Below are 21,875 nucleotides of genomic sequence, written 5' to 3' on the forward strand. Positions count from 1 at the left end.
AACCCTCAAGCAGCTGGTGCTCTGGAAGTTCTGCACGTTTGACTCAAGTTTCCCTTTTTAAACATACACTGCTGCCCCCCCTGCCTTGCCCTGGGGCATGGGTGGTTTTATGCTGGCCTCCGGTTGGCACGGCATCTGCTCTGTCTGGGGTGGCCAGGGATCTGTAAGAAAATGCTCCCCTTTTGCTTTATGCACAGGCGAGTATCCTCCACACCATGCAAGCAGGGCAAAATACAGAAACAAGTTGGGGGCCAAGGCAGTAACTGGCCTTTATAATCCCATGTTTGGATCACTTAGCCTCAACTGTTGACTTTTTGAGTCAAGAATATAAATTTTAACTCCAAAGAAAGAGTATAGTAATAACAAGTTACTTAAGTTTTAGATGTTGAGTTTCCATGAAACATTTTCTTGGGGAGTGGGAAAGGGTTCTGCTAAGTAGAAAAAAAAAAAAAATTATTAGAAAAACACTGATCTAATGAACAGTGCACCATGCTTGGGATGAAAGACTTAGATTGTCATTTGGCTTTGTGAGGGATTGGCTGTATGATCTTTGGCTAATCACAGCACTTCTCTGGGCCTCAGTCTCCTCATCTGTAAAATGGGAAGACTGAACTCATGAGGTCTTTGTTTATTTTGAAAGTCTGTGATTGTTTCTTTCTCCATCCCCCCCTTACTTGACTTCCCTGTTAGTGTCTTGCCCCTTAAAGACCTGTGCTCATCCTTGACAGCAGAGCTCTTACCTTGGGGTGAGCTCCGACTCTTTTTAATTTTAAATTTTATTTATTTTTGGCTGTACTGGGTCTTCTTTGCTACACACAGGCTTTCTCTTGTGGTGGTGCACTGGCTTCTCTTGTTGCAGAGCATGGGCTCTAGGGCTCAGTAGTGGCACACAGGTTTAGTTTCTCCTTGGCATGTGGAATCTCCCTGGACCAAGGATTGAACCTGTGTCCCCTGCATTGGCAGGCAGATTTTTAACCACTGGGCTACCAGGGAAGTCCCTTGCTCTGACTCTTGAGAACTTAGGGTTACACCATATGGGTCTGAAAAGCCTCTAGAGCTAGACTGAGAATAGTCTTTACTGGGGCATCCCCATGCTTCAGGTTGACCTTATGTTTAAACCAGCAGACATGCCCAGCAAAGAGATGCACTTAAATGGCATTGCCACTGTGTGGGCTGAATTCAAGCCTGTCTCGTTCTCAATGGTGACCTTGATGCTGCACTAGTCCAGATGTGTTTTCAGAGCTATCTGGTTGCACGATTCTGGCCTGATGCTCGTGTCTCATTCCATGTGGAGACGGTCAGCAAGAAGCCCTGCCTAATTACAGAGCTTTAGTAGCACCTGCTCATGTGTGATTAGAAGACACCCCAAAGAGCAGAAGCTCACTTCCTAGGCAGGAGAATGCATTACCAAATGGATTTAAACATCCTTTGGGCCTCAGAGGGTTAAGGAAATAACATTTTCCCCTGAAAGCATTATGTCTGTCTATAACAGAGTGAGCAGCTGCAGCCTCCTCACTCCCCGGAATCACCCTTTCTTAAACTCTGACACACGGGATGATGTTGAAAGACTGCACCCAGGTAGCTCAAATTCCCAGGTGTGTGAGTTCCCAAGTTTTAGTCATAAAACCTGGACTCTCTGAGTAACTCTTCTTGAGAGATGCTGGAAGGATAAGCACTCAGCTTCTAATTATGATGGATTTTTGAAAATAACACTTGGCTTAGGGGTATTTTGTTCTGTGTTCATTTGCTTACTTGGGCTGTATTGATCAGACCAAAATGAAAATTGTTGTGAAACGGAGCCAGAAGAATGCAAACTTTGGGAGATAGTTTGCTGTTGTTCAGTCGCTAAGTTTTGTGCAGCTCTTGCGATCCCATGGACTGTAGCACACCAGGCTCCTCTGTCCTCCTCTGTCTCCCAAAGTTTGTTCAGATTCATGTCCACTGACTCAGTGATGCTATCTAAGCATCTCATCCTCTGTCACTTCCTTCTCCTTTGCCTTCAATCTTTCCCAGTATCAGGGTCTTTTCCAATGAGTTGGCTCTTTGCTTCAGGTGGCCAAAGTATTGGAGTTTCAGCTTCAGCATCAGTCTTTCCAGTGAATATTCAGGGTTGATTTTTAGGATTGACTGGTTTGATCTCCCTGCTGTCCAAGGGACTCTCAAGAGTCTTCTCCAGCCCAGCATTTCAAAAGCATCAATTCTTTGGCACTAAGCCTTCTTTAGGGCCCAGCTTCCCCATCCGTACATGACTACTAGAAAAACCATAGTTGGGAAATGGAGGTGGAATTTATTACACCACAAAGAGACAGCTGCACCTTATCCATAATGGAGCTTACTTGGCTTTTTTTAAGCAAATTACCATTTCTGATCACACAAACGTAGAGGTCATTAAAAGCATGCATGCCTGCTGGGCCAGCAGCTCTCAAAGTGTAACTGTTTACGGAAACCTCAACCTGGCTTGCTGGAAAGGAAGCCTGGGCCCAGCACGGCTGCTCTCACTCCGTGGTACAGCTGAGGAAAAAAGGTGTTCTGGTCGGCAAACACAGCAACTTGTAAGAATCTGAACCCTTTAAAATATGCTTTATACTAAAGCTGTATGTTCTGAACTTCTAATTACCCTCTCCAGGCTTTTGTGAGGAATCAATGAAATTAAATGCCTTGCCTGCTTCAAAGAGGCCCTGACACACAGGAAGGGCTCAATAAACACGGGTTGAATGAATAATCCCACAGAGTTCATCTAATTAACATTCTTACTTAGTGGCTCAGGATACAGATAAGCAATGCAGCAGAAAAGGTAACAAATATTACCAAGCTTGCTTACTGGGGACTGTGGGCATTTTACAGTCTCTGAAAAGGGAAGCAAACCCAACCAAATTCCATAGTTCACCAAACACAGGCTCCTAATAGCAGTGGAATTTTCCTAGCCAGGCTCCCCTAGGACATAGAAGAAATTTTCCATGGAGGGAAGACCTCGACAGCAGGGCCATCATACTTCGCCTCCCCACCCCGGACTTGCCTCCACAGATCGGCTTCCAGATTCGCACTCGCGTACAGGACCTGGGCCACGGCTGCATCTTCCTGGTGCAGAAGGCGGGGGCCCTCCAGGTGTGCCCCACGGACAGCTACACCAAGAGGGAGCTGATAGAGTGTGCCCGCGCTGTCACAGAGAAGGTAAGGAGCAGCCCTCAGGCCAGGCGGGCACAATGGCACCCAGCTGTGCCCAGGCACAGACCAGGCAACCAAGCCCAAAACCAGCCAGCCCGGTCAGGTCCAGATGTCTTCGCTCCCACCCAGGGTCTCCCCAGGGCAGCTGGGGGTGATCTGTCGTCCTGAGAAACGGAGGGACTGTCCCACCAAGGTCAGGGCCCTGGTGGTCACTTTGATGGGCTCTCCTATGGATAGACTGGTCAGACCATGTCCAAGTCACAGTCAGCTCCAGGACCTCTCCTAAAGCCCCTGGGGACATGGTTGCCCCCACCCTCCCTTTTCAGGGAGGCTCCCAAGTGCTGAGACTAGGTAAGAAGGATCACATCTCCTCTTGTGTAACCTGTTTATTTCCAGAGGAGACAGTGCAGTCAGCAGGGTTAAGCCTCCCAAGTTCACACAGTGAGGAAGGGGGACAGGAGCCACAGGACATTTCCTGACTCTATGGGCAGCTGTTTGTAGAGACAGACTCTCATAGCAGAGAGCATAGGGCTCAGCTAAGCTACTTCCCCCGCCACACCTCAATTTCCTTGTCAGTCAAGGGAGGATGAAGAAGAAGAATGCCTGGCCCAGGGGTTATGCAGGTTATATACAGTGATGAGTGTCAAAGAGCTTGGCACCATGCCAGGCACACCATTCAAAGTTTGATTGATTTCAACCACTGTTCCCTAAGTCTGTTCAACACCCCTTCTTCTGGGAGGTTTTCCCTGGTTCACAGCACCCCATTCTGAATGTCCGTTCCTCCTGGACCCTCCTGCAGTTTGCTGACGGTTTTGCTTGGCTGGTTTCTCGGAGTTATTTTTCAGGGCCGCTGCTGTACAGGCCGCGTGGGGTGCCAGCAGCAGCACCCGTGCTTAGCGGGTGTTTCCCTGTCCTTCGCTTGGGTTGTAGGACAGAGAGCTCCGCACTGTTGAGAAGCTTGGCAGCGGGACTTGAGGGGTGCACAGGGGACCCTCCCCCTGAAGCTGCCGGGACAGAGGCTCCTCTGTCTGTGGTCTCTCACCGTGGTCAGGCATCGGTCTCCCGCAGCCCACAGGACTAGCCAGGCTTCCCCAGGACGAGGAAATAAATCTCTCAGCTCGAGGAAGGCATTCTCCCTCCTTTGAAAGCCCTTCCTGTTGAAGTTACTCCTGCCAAGTTCCCCTGTAGGAGACTTTGGAATAGGAGCATGAAGGAGGGGAGGAGGTGGTCCAAGTTGCAAGGTGCCAGTGAGCGTGGCCACGCAGGCTGATCTTCCTGAGCTGGCCTCCCTCCATCTTCCTGCTTCTCCAAGCAGAGTACCCCTGACTCAGGATGCCAGGAGAGGGATCAGAGGCAGGGAGTCGGTTTGTTCAGAGCATCTAGCCTTACGGGTAGATTCCTGCTGCATCTCCCTGCCCTCCCATCTCCACCCAGCACCATCCTTACCTGTCTAGGTATGTCTGTGTGATCATCCCCAGCCAGGAGGACAGACCCATAAGAGGAAGACAGCAGGTGGCTGGAGAAGGAAGGAGGGGGCTGGTGTGGCAGGAACATGGAGGGAGGCCTGGAAGATAGGAGGTGGTTGTGAAGGGAGCTCAGCTCCTCTCTACCGTGGCAGAAGAGCCATCCCCAGGGGTGGGGCAGATCCAGCTTGCCTTGTGGGGGAAATGTTTCTAGAAGCATAAGAGTATGCTGGTGGCAGGTGGTGACGCAAGGGAGTGGTGGAGTAGAGAGGTTAAAGGAAGGCATCCTCTTTGGGCTCCAGCCCCTTTGGGGTCCACTCTGGAGAATTTCTAGTAAAGAGGCAGCCAAAGGAAGGAGTGACAAGTGTCAGCAGAGGGCTGTTCTACAGAAAGTCTGATCGGTGGGGACAGAAACAGGCACACTGTTCATAGGAGCCTGACCCTTAACCCTTTTTGTGGTTTTTATCATCAAGTAGCACCTGCCCTCTGTTGTTGTCATGTCCGACCCTTTGTGACCCCATGGACTACAGGACAAGCCTCTCTGTCCCTCACCATCTCCCGAAGGTTGCCCAAGTTCATGTCTATTGCATCGGTGATGCCATCCAGCCGTCTTATCCTCTGACTCCCTCTTCTCCTTCTGCCCTCAATCTTTCCCATTCCAACGAGTTGGCTGTTCACGTCAAATGACCAAAATACTGGAGCTTCAGCATCAGTCCTTCCTACAAGTATTCAGGGTTGATTTCCCTTAAGATTGACTGGTTTGATCTCCTTACAGTCCAATGGACTGTCAGGAGTCTTCTCCAGCACCATCTAGTAAACCCTTATTACATGCCAAGTACTTTACATGCATTTTCCCCCACTTATTCCTCCCATCGGCCTTGATTGGTAAGAAGTAATAGCCCGCTTTTCCAGATGAGAAAACTGAGACTTAGAGAGGTGAAACACCCTGCCCAAGGTTGTGTCGCCAGCAAAGGCAGTGCCAAGGCGGGCAGGCTGCTGAATCCAAACTGCTGGTAACCCCAAGCCACACTGACTCCCAGAGAGAAAATTCACTCTTCTGTTTGTTCTGTTTTGTTTTGTTTTTTACTCCTCCCACCCCCCAGATTTATTGAGATTTATATAGTTGACAGATAACGCTGTATGTTATTCATACTTCATTACAAATGCAAAAAGTGTATGTGTCTATGTATTTTTTTCCTTGTGATGAGAACTCTTAGGACTTCAGCATCTTTTATAAAGATCACAAAGCAGTGTTGGCTATAGTCGTCATTAGTGCACTGCATCCCTAGGATTTACCTTAGAACTGGAAGTTTCTGCCTTTGACCAGTTTCCTTGTCTCACCACCACCAAACTCTACCCCACCCCCTTACCATAACCACAGATCTGATCTCTTTTTCTGTGCATTTGATTGAATTTGTTTTGTTTTCAATTTTATTCAGTTTATTTAAACTGAGAACAAAAAGTTTCTCTTCTTTTACCCATTCCTCCTCCTCATCCCCCGCCGCTGGCAGTCACCGATCTGTTCTCTGTATCTTTGGGCTTTGGTGTTTGTTTTTGTCTTTGTTTTCAGATTCCGCATAAAAGGGAGGAATGTGGCACTTGTCCTTCTTTGATTTATTTCTCTTAGTATAATGTCTTTGATGTCCATTCATGTTGTTGAAAATGGCAAGATTTCATTCTTATGGCTGAATAATTTTCCTTTGCATATATGTACCACATTCCCTTTATCTAATGTCCTTTGATGGATGCTTAGATTTTTTCTATGCCTTGACTATGACAAATAGTTTTCCAATGAACTTGAAGGTGCATATATCTTTTTGAGTTAGTGTTTTCTTTTTCTTCGAATACATAGCCAGAAGTGAAATTGCTGGGTCATATGAGTGTTCTATGTTTATATTTTGAGGAATCTCCATAAAATTTTTCATATACGCCTGCACCAGTTTTTATTTCCAGCAGAAGTTGCATAAGGGTTCACTTTCTTCTACATCTTTGCCCACACTCGTTACTTCGTTTTGAGAATAAACTTTCTGACAATGTGAGGTGATAGATATTTCACTGTGGTTTGGATTTGCATTTCCCTGATAGTCATGTGGAGCATCTTTGCATGTGCCTGTTGGGAGGCCTGGCATGCTGCGATTCATGGGGTCGCAAAGAGTCGGACACGACTGAGCAACTGAACTGAACTGATTGGCCATCTGTGTATCTTTTGCAGAAAAAATGTCCATTTAGATAGTCTGCCAGTTTTTAAAATGATGGGTTTTTTTTGGGGGGGGGTGAGGTTGGCTATTGAGTTGTGTAAGTTTGAGTTCTATTTATGTTTATCAAATATATGATTTGCAAATATTTTCTCCATTTCAGTAGATTGCCTTTCCATTTTGTTGGTGGTTTCCTTTACTGTGCAGAAGCTTTTTAGTTTTATATATTCATATATATGTACATATATACGTATATCAATATGTAAACAAGTTCCACTTGTTTATTTTTGCTTTGTTGCTTGTGCTTTAAGTGTCAGATCCATTGCCAAGACCTCTGTCAAGGAAGTGACCAGCTATATTTTCTTCTAGGGGTTTTATGGTTTCAGGTCTTATATTCAGGTCTTATGTTTAACCCAGTTTGAGTTAATTTTTGTGTATGGTGAATCATGGTGATACAGTTTCATTTTTTTGCATATGGCTGTTCAGTTTTTTCAACACCATTTAATGACTATACTGTTCTTCCCCCATTGTATATTCTTTGCTCCTTTGTCATAAATTAATTGATCAGATATGAATGGGTTCATTTCTGAGCTTTCTAATTCCATCTACATATCTGTTCTTATGCCTTTACCATACTGTTTTCATTGCTGTTGCTTTCTGATTTAGTTTGAAATCTAAAAGCATAGTGCCCCCAGTTTTGTTCTTTCTCAAGATTGCTTTAGCTATTTGGATCTTTTATGGTTCCGTACAAATTTTAGGACTGTTCATTTTCTGTGAAAAATGCCATTTTAATTTTGGCAAGAATTGTGTTAAATTGTATATTGGTTTTGGTAGTATGGATATTTTAACAATATTCTTCTAATCCATGAGCACAAATATCTTTTCATTTATTTGTACCTTTTTCAATTTCTTTGACTTCTTATAGTTTTCAGTACACAAGTCTTTCTCCTCCTTGGTTAAATTTATTCCTAAGTATTCTATTCTTTTTGATGCAGTTATAAATGGGATTGATTTCCTAATTTCTCTTTCTGCTGGTTCATTATTAGTATATAGACACACAATAGGTTTTTGTTTATTGATTTTGTATCCTGCAAGTTTGCTGAATTCATTTATTAGTTCTAAAAGTTTGGTGTTTTTTTATGGAATCATCAGGGTTTTTTATATAGAATATCATGTCATCTGCCAATAGGGACAGTTTTACTCTTGCTTTCCAATTTGCATGCCTTTTATTTTTTTTCTTGTCTTACTGCTCTGGCTAGGACTTCTACTATTGTATTGACTTAAACTGGTGAGGGTGGCCATCCTTGTCTTGTTCCTGATCTTAGAAGAAAAGCATTTAGCTTTTCACCTTTGAATATAATGTTAACTATCAGCTTGTTGTATGTGGCCTTTATTGTATTGAGATATATGTTCTCTCTATATGCACTTTGTTGAGAGTGTTTTTCATAAATGGCTGTTGAATTTTGTCAAATGCTTTATCTGCATTTATTGAGATGACTTATTTAATTTTTACCCTTTGTTTTGTAAATGTGGTATATCACATTGATATCTGGATGTTGAACCAATCTTGCAACCCTGGAGTAATTCCCACTTGATTATGGTGTGTGATACTTTTATTGTTTTGTTGAATTTGGTTTCTTGATATTTTGTGGAGGATTTTTGCTCTGTGTTCATCAAGGATATTGGCCTGTAATTGTCTTTTTTTTGTGGTATCGTTGCCTGGTTTTGGTGTCAGAGTAATGTTGGCCTCGTAAAGTGAGTTTGGAAGAGTTTCCTCCTCTTCTATTTTTTGTGTTCTTTGTGGTCTTTTTTTTTAGTTTTTAAACTTCAGGGTTGTATTTTCTCCATCTTCCACACCCACTGACTTTCCCTTTCTGCCCTCAGGTATCCTTGGTGCTGTCCGCTCTCCAGGCTGGGAACAAGGGGACCCAGGCATGTATCACAGCTGCCACTGCCGTATCCGGGATCATCGCCGACCTGGACACCACCATCATGTTTGCGACTGCAGGGACCCTGAATGCAGAGAACAACGAGACATTCGCAGACCACAGGTATGGGAGTGACAGCCATCCTGGGGGCTCCTGGACAGGGAGACGTTCATTGTGGCCTGATGGACTTTGGAGATGCTGACCAACATCCAGAAATATGGTTATGCATTTTTATTTTGCAAGGATGTTCAAGTGGGGGAAATGGACCACGTAATCCAAATAAGTGCCTTTTCTCAACTGCAAACAGAATTGTGTTCCAGCTCTGCCATTCACAGCCTACATCCAGTCTGTTCCAACTTTTTCGTCTTTTTTTTTATTCCTAAGCTAAAAAGCTATGCCCTCGATTTTTTCAGTAACCCTAGTGGGACTGGGAGTGGCCCGGGCAGGCATTTAGCTCCTACCTAAATGGAGAGTGAAGCTCCAAGTCTGCTGTCTCTCCCAGGCTGGCTCTTCAGACTCTGCTTCGGAGGCTGGTGCTAGGGTCTCCGTTTGCTGCTGGATATATCCCCCCGTGTCCTTGCCACGTGTCCCGCACCTTTCTTCCTCTCTCCACTGCCCCAAGACTGGGCAGGGGAGGTGATTCCCAGTGCCCTGTCACCCCTTCCAAAACTCAGCCCCCTGGGCTCTGATGTCCAGGTCCCCTTGCCCATGTGTCCTCACAGCCCCCTGTCGCTATGAAGTATTTTCAGGGCCACTAGGAACCACAGGGAGGAAGGTACGGGGCGGGGGAAGGGGACCAAACTGATAGCCCTGAATCTATAATTGAAGTTTTACGATTAACTGGGAATTCTGAGCTGACTTTCCTCTCCTCTATCCTAATTCTCTTACATGGAGATGAGAGCCTCCTATTACAAGAGGAGAACTGGATCCCTTCTCTTCTTTAATAGAAGCCCTTAGGAGGATTTCTTTTCTTCCTAACTGAGCTTCCCAGGTGGTGCTAGTTGTAAAGAATCCACCTGCCAATGCAGGAGACAAAAGAGATGTGAGTTCATTCCCTGGGTCAGGAAGATCCCCTGGAGTAGGAAATAACCCACTCCAGTATTTTTGCCTGAAAAATCCCATGGACAGAGGAACCTGGCGGGCTACAGTCCATGGGGTCGCAAAGTGTCAGACATGACTGAGCACACACACACAGGGTTTGTTTTCTTCCTGACTACCAGTGACCAATGTCTACCCTTTGTCTGCCCCCTTCCCCTGCACTCCCTCCCCTCAGGGAGAACATTCTGAAGACAGCCAAGGCCTTGGTGGAAGACACAAAATTGCTGGTGTCGGGGGCTGCATCCACTCCAGACAAGCTGGCCCAGGCAGCTCAGTCCTCTGCAGCCACCATCACCCAGCTCGCTGAGGTGGTCAAGCTGGGGGCTGCCAGCTTGGGCTCTGATGACCCCGAGACCCAGGTAGGCATGTCGTCAGGCCTCATGTTCCCACAGACTCTATGCACAGGTCTTAGAAGAAACTGAAGGCAGAATAGGAACTTGGGGAATAGACAGTATGTGTGTGGGTGCGTCTGTGGTTTAGGGACTGGTAGGAAGCAGTTATCCAGGCAGGATCGTGGCATGGACTGTAGCACAGCCGTGGCGATGGATACAAGCCCACAGGTTTGAGAGGAATCTGTAAGGAGGTCTCTGCTGGGCTTGGTAAATGATTGGTCACGCTGAGTGTTTGGAGATAACAGCAAGGGAGCTGGCCAGGACAACTGTGTGTTTCAGGCTACATCAGTGAATGGACAGTGGCTCCCGGTACCCAGCCGAGGCTCCCTGGAGGGAGGCCTGGCCTGGGTGGAGATGCAGATGGATTCAGATTGCAGTGTGTTGAATTAGAAGTTCCAGAGAGACACTCAGCTGGAACAAGTGAGTAGGCTTGAGCTGGCTCAGGTTGGAGGGTGTGGATGCAGGGCTTGTTCTCCAATAAACAGTGACCACAGCCACAGAGGAGAATGAGGAGACGGGGTCAGGGCAAAGCTGAGGAACCCATCATTTGGACCATCTTCAGGAAAAAGATGCACAAGGAGACTGAGAAGTGGCAGCAGCTGGTGGGAAGAAAGCCAGGGGCCTGATGTTAAGAGGAAGCAGTGCTTCAGCCCTCCAGAGACGCTGCCGAGGAGGCAAGAAAGGAGATGTGAGAGCCAGCTCCAGCGCCATGGATGGCAGCGGTCACCCTGTCAGGGCTGTTAGTGAGGAGTGGCCAGATGAGGCTGAAGGTAGGAGGCAGTATGTATAGATGCCCCATTTGAGAAATCTGACTCTGAAGGGGAAGAGAGAGAGGAACTGGGGGGCAGAGATGGTCTCCAGGCTCTGTGACTCTCTGCTTTGGATTCAGCCACTTCACTGATGTTACCTGCTGGGGTGCTCAGCCCCCAGCCAAGACCATCAACTCCTCAAGGACAGAAACCATGGTTTATTGATCTTTGAAACAAACTCATGGCTTCCACACATTGTGGATGCCCAACAGAGTAGTTGAGCTCTTGCTGAACTAACAGCCAACCATGGCCAGCATTGATGGATTCTTCCCATTCCTGAATGCAAAATTTAAACATCCCTCTGTTGTTTCACCCCCCAGCACCATTAAATGGTAAACACTTCAGTTTCCATTGCTTAAACTATACTCAATTAACAAGCCTGTTAGGCCCATTTGGACATCACTGGAGACGAAGGGTCCCTCCGTCCTGTGCCAGAGTTGATGACAGCTACTGTGCTGATGAATACAACCAGACCACCAGCTCTCTTCCCACACGGCTGTGACCCCTCCCTTCCTGACATCTTCCAGTGGAGTGGAGCCCCTTGAAGGAAACATTCCATGTGTTGGCTTTTTACTCCTGTGCTGGCTTTCTCTTTGATAATATCAGAGCCCAGATTGACTGCCCTGTGGAATTCAAAGCATTCACAGAAGTCTCTGCCTGGGCATTGTTCTTACCCGCATGGAAGAAGGAAAAGCTAGAAAATGCATGAGTGCAGTTGGAACCCGAGCCTGGCCCAACCTGGAATGAATCAGCTGGGAGGATTTAGATCTTTGGATTTAAATCCAAAATGTATCGAATTGCTTAGTCTTTAACTCCCAAATGATCCAGATGTCCCAGAACCCATCTTCTTTTGAGACCACCAGTGCAAAATGCCCTGTCTGAAAGGTACACCCACTTGTTCCTGGTCAGTGTCCAGTGCCTGGGAGGGGACAGCCTGTGCCAGGTGTCAGCAGCACAACTGCCCACTCTGCCTCTCCCCTGTGGTCCCCACCGCAGCCCCTCCTCGGGAGCCCCGTCACAACCCAGCCTGCCCTGTGGTTTTAGAGTCTGGCAGAGGTTCGTGCACTCTGTGGGTGAGAAGCCACGAGATGGAGAGGGTGGGAGGCTGGGAGTCACAGCCTGGCTGTGCTTGCAGTGTCTGGGACGCTAGTGTTTCTAAGATGTTTTCACATTTGTTACCTGGTTCATCTGCCGGCAGTGTGGTAGGGGGGTGGGGGGGTGCGGCTGGCACCCCATTTGCAGATAAGGAGCCAGGGCCACAGGAGCCCAATACAGTGTGGAAGTGAAGACCGTGTCCTTGGCATCACACTGACCAGAGTCTGAATCCCAACCCAGCTGATCCCAGGCTCTTCAAGTATGGACACAATTATTGTAGTTCCCACTTGAAAAGGTAGTGATGAGGGTTAAATAAGATCGTGTGCGTTGTACTTGGCTCGGCACCTGGAACACTGCCCTCTGTGCAGGGAAGCTGCTGTTGTAAGAATTAGGAGTTGTTATTGTAGCTATTGGACCCAGAAGACTTAAATGTCATACCCAGCATCATGGAATTCCTAAGGACGCCTGGTACTTGAGATTCCAAGTCACCCAGAAGTGGTCTGTTGTCTGTTCAGTTAGAAGAGTGAAGGCGCTGAGTTCCATCTAGTGTTATGTGGGTTCACATCTGTATATCCACTCATTGCCTGAGGATTTGCTGAGTGCCCACCACATGCCAGGCCTTGTTCTGAGTGCAAGACACAACAGAAGTCCAGGCTGGCCCTCCTGGAGCATCCATCCCAGTCGAGGAAGGCAGATGGTATATAATGAACTAATTCCACATTACTTTATCACTATTATACTACAGCTAAGTGCATTAAATAAAGCAGGGTGAGCTGAGGGCATTCCGGTGGAGATGGGCTTGTGGCGCAAGTGGTCAAGTAGGATCTCTGAGGACGTGACATTTGCCCTGAGACCTGAAGGATAAAAAAGCTGGGGTCCAGGCAGAGAAGGGGATGGAGCAGAGGCCCTGAGGTCAGAGTCGGGGAGGATTTCCAATGGGGAAAAAGATAGACCTCCATGCCTGTAGCATGGCGAGTGGGTCAGGATCCCACTTGGGGATGCAGGCAGGCTGCTATGGGAGCTGCAGGCCAGGCCAGGGGGCGTGCATTTTGTTCTCAGTGCTTTTGGTGACCAGTTCTGGGTACAGGTGAGTGGTTTTGCCTCTCGGGGTGTCTGCCTAGCTGCCTTCATCCTTTAACAGGCAGCTTTTCAGCAGAGCTGTCAGCCAGGACATGTTTCTGAACTTGCCAGATAGACTGTACCTGGGTTCGGCATTCTGGCTCAGTACCTGCCTCCCTCAGGGAACTTCTTCAAGCGTGGATTCTGGATTTCCACCCAGACTCCTACACTGGAGTCTCCAAGGGCAGGCCCTGGGGACTCTCCTGTGCTGCGGGTGGGGGAGCTGTGGACGCTGAGCCCCGCCTCCCAGGTCCCCCCTGCCCTGCTCTTGTGCTGTGTGATCTTGGTCCTGTGCTGCGGGCAGGGGAGCTGTGGACACTGAGCCCCGCCTCCCAGGTCCCCCCTGCCCTGCTCTTGTGCTGTGTGATCTTGGTCCTGTGCTGCGGGCGGGGGAGCTGTGGACGCTGAGCCCGCCTCCCAGGTCCCCCCAGCCCTGCTCTTGTGCTGTGTGATCTTGGTCCTGTGCTGTGGGCAGGGGAGCTGTGGACACTGAGCCCCGCCTCCCAGGTCCCCCCTGCCCTGCTCTTGTGCTGTGATCTTGGTGCGGCTGCTCACCGGGGGTGCATGCTCTCTTTCAGGTAGTGTTGATCAATGCCATCAAAGACGTGGCCAAGGCCCTCTCAGATCTCATTGGTGCTACCAAGGGAGCTGCCAGCAAGCCTGCCGATGACCCCTCCATGTACCAGCTCAAGGGGGCTGCCAAGGTAGAGTGGAGCCCCAGCCAGGGGCAAGTATGCCAGGGGTGCTCCAGTGAGAGACAGAGATGACACTCTCGGGTTTTGAAGGGGGCAGTGAGCATCTGAGTTCCTTCCTCACATAGAGGTGTGGGCACATTAGAGCTGCACTAAGAGGGATGGGACCTCAGCTCACTGTTTTCTCTTGGCCTGTCTTCCCATGCAGGTGATGGTGACCAATGTCACCTCCCTCCTCAAGACCGTGAAGGCAGTGGAGGACGAGGCCACTCGGGGCACACGGGCACTAGAGGCCACCATCGAGTACATGAAGCAGGAGCTCACGGTAAGGAGCCACCAGTCACCTCCCTAGGGCCCTGTGTGCAATAGCCGACCCCAGTGCAACTTCTCTGAGATTTTACTTGGAGTGCCTGAGCTAGGGGGGCCCACTCACCTGCCTGCTGGTAGCCTTGTGCCATGGAGAACCTATGTGATACTGACCTCAGAGTTTGGCTAGGATCAGTTTGCAAATGTAATTAAATGAATTAATGTATGACTTGGGACCATGTTTAATTCCACTAAAATAGCAGCATAAAATGAAAGCACTGCAGAAGAGCCTCGGCAAAGGGAAAACTCATTGTGGCCCTTTGCACTCGCCTTGAGTTTATGCTTTTTTTTTTAATTTTACTTATTTTATTATTCATTTTTGGTTGTACTGGGTCTTCATTGATGCATGCAGGCTTTCTCTAGTTGTGGGAAACAGGCTGTTTCTTTGTTGCGGTGCACAGGCTTCTCACTGCGCTGGTTTCTCTTGTTGTGAGGCATGGGCTGTAGGGTGCACAGAATTCAGCAGTTGCAGCTCACAGGCCCTGAGCACGTAGGCTTCAGTAGTCACGGCACATGGGCTTACTTGCTCCGTGGCATGTGGAATCTTCCTGGACGAGGGACCAAACCTGTGTCCCTTCCATTGGCAGGCGGATTCTTATTCACTGAGACAGCAGGGAAGTCCTCGCCTGATTCCCATGGCCACCAACAGCAGCTCATCCTGCTGCACACAGATAGATGTGGGAGTCTGAGTTCACTGTTAGGAAAACCCAGACGCTTTTACTGGGGACACTTCCCTTTAACTTCAGGCTGCCTTCCACGTGAGGTGTCTGATCTCAGAGACTCCGACCCTGTGTTCACTCTTGCCCAGTTCCACTGTCTTAGAATGAGGGTATCCTGGGGTTACTGTGGTTGTCTCCTGTTCTTTTGACTCCATGGTGGTCGTGGATTGCCTTGTGGATTGCCTCATCCTAATCCCTTGAAACAAATATGCTGAAAATGAGTACCTTCAAACTAAGATTCCTCTTTTTTTAATTTACTATTACAAATGCTATTTATTTTCATTATTTTATATGTACCTTTATTCTTAGTAGGCCAAATGACTTACACAGACAGCTTTAGGATATTTTTCAAAGAATCGCAGATAAATAAAATTTAAATGCAGAGGCAACATGGGCCATCATGTGAGGTTCCTTTTTAATAGCAGATCTGCTCACAGATTCAGCTTCTCTTTTGGAAGGAGGAGTCTTCAGAGAGTCACCTGCAAAGGCCACAAGCTCCTGAGGGTCAGCAGTGTGTGCGTGCTAAGTTGCTTCAGTCATGTCAGCTCTTGCAACCCTACAGACTATAGCCCTCAAGGCTCCTCTGTCCATGGAATTCTTCAGGCAAGAATACTGAAGTGGGTTTCCATTTCCTTCTCCAGGGGATCTTCATGACCCTGGGGTGAAACCCACATCTCTTATGTCTCCTGCATTGGCAGGCGAGTTCTTTAACACTAGTGCCATCTGGGAAGCAGCAGAGATGAGCAATTCTGTTGGGTTTTAGTGGTGAAGACTTGGGTTCTTGTGTCCTGTTTTTAATGACTCCAACCTTGGTTGCCATTGTGCTTAGTTCTCACACAAAGAAGAAACTAAAAACTGCAGGCAGTATCCTTAAGACTGCTGCCTGGCTCTCACCTGCCTACATGGGCTAGGAGTTTCTTTTCTTTTCTTTTTTTTTAATTTTATTTTTTGGCCATACCATACCACATGGCATGTGGGATCTTAGTTCCCTGACCAGGGATGGAACCCGCACCCCCTGCATTGGAAGCTCAGTTTCTTAACCACTGGATCACCAGGGAAGTCCCTAGGCTGAGGTTTCTTATCAAAAGTCTAGAGCACATTCTGACAGGTGTGGGTGGGCCAAACAGTGGCAATGAAAGAGATTTGTAATTCCTGGGATATTACAGATGGTCAGCCTAGAATTGACCTAGATCAAAAAAAAAAAAAGAATTGACCTAGACGATGCATGTCCATGAACATAGGAGGTTCCCAAAGTAGCATGAGCCCTAAGGCCCATGTTAGCATGGAGGGCTCTGTCCATGCTCATCACACTGCAGCATTAAGGGGTGGTCCTGGGCAGTAGATTGCTGTTGTTCATTTTTAGGGGGTTAGTGATGTTTGACGCTGATGGGCACATGACAGGGATGTCAGCTGGGTCCTCCCTTCTAATCGTGGCTCAAACATGGCTGCCTAGGGCTGAAGACTCTGGGACATAGTGAAGGACAGGGAAGGCTGGTGTGCTGCAGCCCATGGGGTTGCAAAGACACAACTTAGCGACTGAACAACAACAAGGACTGAAGACAGAGCAGCCCCACCTGTTTCAGGGGTCCTCGTATTCAGGGATCCATCACTCATGGTAGAACCGTGGCAGATGGGCTGGAAGCAGAAATGGTTGGCTTGACTGGCAGGTGGAATTTTAAAGTGAGATACTCACTTACCATAGCTAATGTATTTCAGCTTCTCTAAAGGTGTATGAGTATTGTTAAATAATTCACAATGTCACGGTGGCAGGCTCGACATGAACACCTCCACACAATTAGGCAGTTATATTTGTAAGACAGGCTGAGAATAGAAGAAATGGAATGCTTTATTCTTCCCCAGCTTCACACTGTCTTTAAGAGAGAGAGCTGAGTCCAGAGTGATTCATCCAGGTCAGTCTTGCTCTGGAACCAGCATCAGGGCTGTGGAGCTTCTGGGGACCACTGAGGTATCAGCAGGAATGGGCCAGAAGATCTGGGAAGCTGCACAGTCCACCCCACCCCACCCCACCACCCCGGGGGTGGAGTTAATGCACATGGAGTGTCAGTGTCCGCAGGCAAGCATGTTAACAGTGTGGATCATTCTCCGCCCCACACTCTCCCCCCAGGAATGCTGCAGACAGGTGTGTGGGGCTTATCCACGCTGGAATTTTGAAAGCAAGAATGATATTACTGTACTCCAGTTACATTTCTGATTTCCTGCCATTTGACCAGTTTCCTCCCATAGCTGGCTCGGTTTTCAGACACTGCGCTGCAGCCAGTAGGGGAAGCATATGTTATTTCCATTCTTCCCTCTTTGACTTTTTTCAGCTTTTCCATTTCTCACTTCCAGGTATTCCAGTCAAAAGAGGTACCTGAGAAGACATCATCACCTGAAGAATCCATCAGGATGACCAAAGGCATCACCATGGCAACGGCCAAAGCTGTGGCTGCTGGGAACTCTTGTCGACAGGAGGACGTGATAGCCACTGCCAATCTGAGCCGGAAGGCCGTGTCGGACATGTTGACTGCCTGCAAGGTAAAGGCCTTGGCGTTGATTGGGGTGGGTAGGGTGGTGCTCTGTCGTGGCTGAGCTGTTGCAGTCAGTCTGGAGAAGGAGAGGGACTGGCCATGTGTAGGAGTGAGCAGCTCAGTACCCTGGCCTGTGTGATAGAGTGCACACTGATGACAGGTGTGCCCGTCAGCCATGGGAGGTGACACTCTGGAGGTAGCTTCATATTTAAGAGGGCGTGGACTTGGTCTGCTGACTTGCCCTCCCACTTCATCTCTCAGTTCTTCCTAAATAGGTGGGGGACACCTTCTTATAGGGGCTGCAGTAGTGGAGCAGGACTGTGAGGTTTTGTCCCAGGCCCTCCAAAGGAAAACTGCACCCCTCGTCAGCCTGTGCCCTTACCTGCTTCCTCGATCAGCCATTTTGCGCCAGGAAGGATATTGCCATGATTAGGTGAGGGAGTGAGTTAGAGGAACCAAACAGCACCAGGCGTCTTGGGGAAGCTCTTCTGACCCTTAGGGGGACAGCAGGGGCAGCTGCCCTGAGCTGGTGCTGCTGGAGAGAGCTGGGGAGACCTGAGCTTTATAACCTGAGCTTTATAACTTTGACTTTACATCTGTTAAGCCAAGGAGCCATAAGAGGCCCCCCACCTCCCACTGAGCAGCCCCACCCCAGTCCAACACCCTTCTGGGGATAGCCATGTCCCTGGAACCCTGACTTCTCCCCATGATGGATCAGTGACACCTCACCCCTACCCCCCCCCCCCCTCATCCCCCCACCCCCACCACCCTGGTCAGCAGATAGAGATGAACCACAGAAGGGGAAAAGCAGCTGTTGCACCTTGGGGTCCTTGGGAACAGGCCCTTCTCTGTGGTGAAGTGAGTTGTGGGGAGAGCTGGTGCAGGGTCCGACGATGGCTTCTCCTGTTCCTCAGCAGGGATGGATGGGCTGGTGTCCCTGGGCAGAGGCAGGGCAAGGCAGTCAGGCTAGAGGGCTGGGTGTGGCGAACAACACTGCATTTCCTGGACCCCGGGGTGCGGGGGAGGGGAGGTGGGAGGAGAAGAGGGTGACAAGAGGGTGGGGCCGCTGTCACGAGTCCCACGTGTGCTGGGCCAGGCAGTTTCTCTCCTCAGGCCCCAAGTATAGTTTTACTATGTTATTTCTTTTATTTATTTGGTTGTGTTGGATCTTAGTCGAGTCACGAGGGATCTTTCCTCGAGACATGCAGACTCTAGTTGTGGCGCGTGGGCTCAACAGCTGTGGCATCAGGGTGTAAGTGCCCCTTGACATCTTGGCATGTGGGATCTTAGTTTCCTGACCCGGGATCAAACCCACGTCCCCTACATTGCAAGGCAGATTCTTAACCACTGGACCACCGGGGAAGTCTCCCAAGTACAGTTTTGATGCCCTCAATGGGATCTACCCTGGCAGAAGTGATCATTCTGTTTGGGTTATAACCTCCATCACTGCAGTATTTGCCAGCCAGATATGGCTAGTGAGCACCACCACGGTTCACATGCAGAGCACCTCATAGTTTTAGAATCGATCCTAGATGGGTAGGGTAAGGGAATTCTTCTAACTAGGAATTCTCCTTATTTGATTGGAGAGGTGATGTGGCATGACCAAGGTCATACAATCAGAACCAGAACTGAGATCGTACCCTCTGAGCTCCGGTCCCGTCTCTTTCTGCTCCTCGTGGCCTCCCAGTCACAGAGATTAAGGTCACCATGGTGAACGGGAACCTCTGTCTCCGTGTTACAGATGTGAAATGGAAGACAGCTCTGATTTTCCTCCCCTGTGCTCCCATCTCCAGGGGAAGAGGTTAAGGATTAAAGTACAGGTGCCAATGGCCTAGCCCTGACTCTTCATTATGATCTCTCCCTGGCTCAAGCCATCCTGATTTTCAGCCAGAGCTCACATGCCAACACCAGACTCGATGACAAGGGTCACTGCTAAGCCCAGAGACTCCTCTCAGGACAGGACTTACAGATGCCTACGTTTCCTGTGGTCTCTGGTATCTCCCATCCCTTGCAGAAAGGAAATGAGACAGCTTTCTAGAAAAGGTGTGCAGTAAATAGATAGAAAACTAGGCATGCCAGTTGGTGGGCCAAGAAGGAACAATTCTGTGCCAAGCAGAGGGCTACATGGTGGTGTTTGAACACCGCCTTTGGGTCTGAGCAGGGCAGCCAGGGCAGAAACAGAAGTGGGGTACAACCCATATTGACTCATCTTACCAGACACGGAGGATTACATTAATTGCTCCAGTGGGGACACAGACTTCCCTGCACCCCCAGTTAATTCCAGTGTGTATTTCTTTCTGAGCGTGCTTTCATGTTCATATGTCTTTATCAGACACAACTTCATACCTCCAATTACAATTAACATTACATGACTGTTTCTTTGTTACTGTAAGTCATTGTAACTGATTCTTTAATGAGCATGAAATACATTGTTAATGAATATACTCTTTCCCCTACCATCAGCTATTTAGATTATCTGCACTTTCCTTAATCATCAACTTCAGTGAACATCTTTGGGCATCTTTGGGTATTTTTCTATGCTTTGGATAATATCCTTAGGCAAAACTCCCAGAAGTAGAATTAGTGGGTCAAATGGTGTGACTTTCTAGTTATTGCTAGGTTGCTTTCCCCAAGGGTTCTGACAAGTTAGAGGCACCAGCAGTGATGACCAGCAGTGATCATCAGCACCCACACAGCTCTCAATGAGGGTCTTGTGCACTACCTACCAGAGGAGCATCGTAGCCCTTGTCTTCCCCGTTGAACCAGACCTGGGCTCTGTCCTCACACTTGGAGACATGGGGGAGCAAGGCTGATGAAAGTGTGGAAGGAGTTAAAGGCCTGGCCTGTTAGTTCTCAGATGAATAAAACCAGGCTCATAAATGATAGATGCTGGCCACTCAAATTGGGGGCAGGTGAGGAGAAATCCCAGGTATTCTCCAAATAGCCCCCAATCCCTGGGAAGAAGGATTTGACTGGAGGAAGCATGGAGACAGGTCACTCTTCCCCTTCTGCCTTGACCTCTTATCCTAATGCATGATTTGTGTTTGTCCTGACTTGTGAATTTTTTTTTTTTTTTAGCAGTTTTCTGTTTTTTGTATTCTTGTAAGTCCCTTCGAGTTCTTTCCAGAGTGAAGTTATTAGCAGGAAAGGCTAAATGGGTAGGATTGCCAGACTGAGCAAAAAAATAAAAAAGCCACACCAGGGTGCCCCATACTTAGGCTAAAAGTTTTCATTGTTTATTCAAAATTCAAACATCACTGGATGTTATGTGGTTCATCTGGTGGCCCTGTGAATGGACATGCCATGTGAAACGATATTTCTTGAGTAACTCAAGTCAGCAGGTCACAAGTACAAAAAGAAGGGGGGCCAGATGCTGTGTTAACCATATGTCCTGGTTGGCTTATCTCGACATGTATAATGTGAGTTATTTATGGCACCTTAAGGGTGCTGGGGAGCTCGCTCTCTGAAGGTTCCCAGGAGCCAGTGGGCCTGGTCAGGAGACTGGCTATGACTGTAGTGTGGTCTGGTCACAGAGTGAGGAATTTCTTCCTTTCAATAAAAGATGTGAGCATCGGCATGATGAGAAAGGAAGAAAAAAGAGGCCAGATTCGCTTGCTTTTGTCTGGCCCCTGGGCACTGGAAAAAGCCAGACACAAACTTGTCAGAGAACCTAAAGTGGAAACAGGTAGGACGCACAGCACCACGTGGCCGCCTGGTCCACTTGCCTCCTGGTTCTTCCTGTCTTAAGGTGGCCTTCCTTTCTTTCTCCAGCAAGCTTCCTTCCACCCTGATGTCAGTGAGGAGGTGCGCACCAGAGCCTTGCGGTATGGGACGGAGTGCACCCTCGGCTACCTGGACCTCCTGGAGCACGTCTTGGTGGTGAGGAGGGGTGTGGGCAGCGCTGGGGCTAGGGAGGAGCTAAGCATCCTTTCCTTGGGAAAATCCCACTTAGAGCTTCATGCAAGCTCCACTTGCAAGGCTCGGACTAGATTGAGCCAAAAAGCGTCTCACAATTCACTGCTCCAACTCACAAGATACAGGTGTAGACTGGAGAGAGGTGCCATTCAAATCCAAAAGAACTGAGGGAGGTCGGGAAGAAAGCTTGTTCAGGAGTCATAAACAACACCCCAGGAGAGACTTGACGGTAGCTCCGCTCCCTTCGTTACTTTTGCTTCTTCCCAAACCTAAAAAAAAAAAAAAAAAAGATCCATCACTTTCAGATATACAACACATGTACCTCAAAGACTGTCAAGACTTTTGATTCTCTGGGTATTGAAATTTTTCTCTTTTCATGCAACCACATGCG

At 48.3% G+C, this 21,875-nt stretch overlaps 1 protein-coding gene across 13 annotated transcripts in view; it reads left to right on the top strand.

Moving 5' to 3' along the window:
• The window catches only part of TLN2 (talin 2), a 497,178-nt gene that overhangs the window by 441,227 nt on the left and 34,076 nt on the right, over positions 1–21,875 (top strand). For all 13 annotated transcript variants that reach the window (XM_070378009.1, XM_070378013.1, XM_070378007.1 and 10 more), the window contains 7 exons: positions 3,025–3,171; positions 8,708–8,874; positions 10,025–10,208; positions 13,843–13,968; positions 14,165–14,281; positions 17,391–17,576; positions 21,341–21,448. In XM_070378009.1, coding sequence (XP_070234110.1) covers positions 3,025–3,171; positions 8,708–8,874; positions 10,025–10,208; positions 13,843–13,968; positions 14,165–14,281; positions 17,391–17,576; positions 21,341–21,448 — 1,035 coding nt within the window. The remainder of the gene's footprint in view (positions 1–3,024; positions 3,172–8,707; positions 8,875–10,024; positions 10,209–13,842; positions 13,969–14,164; positions 14,282–17,390; positions 17,577–21,340; positions 21,449–21,875) is intronic.

This window comes from Bos mutus, chromosome 10 (genome assembly GCF_027580195.1).
Source record: "Bos mutus isolate GX-2022 chromosome 10, NWIPB_WYAK_1.1, whole genome shotgun sequence".
In the NCBI taxonomy this organism is placed as follows: domain Eukaryota; kingdom Metazoa; phylum Chordata; class Mammalia; order Artiodactyla; family Bovidae; genus Bos; species Bos mutus.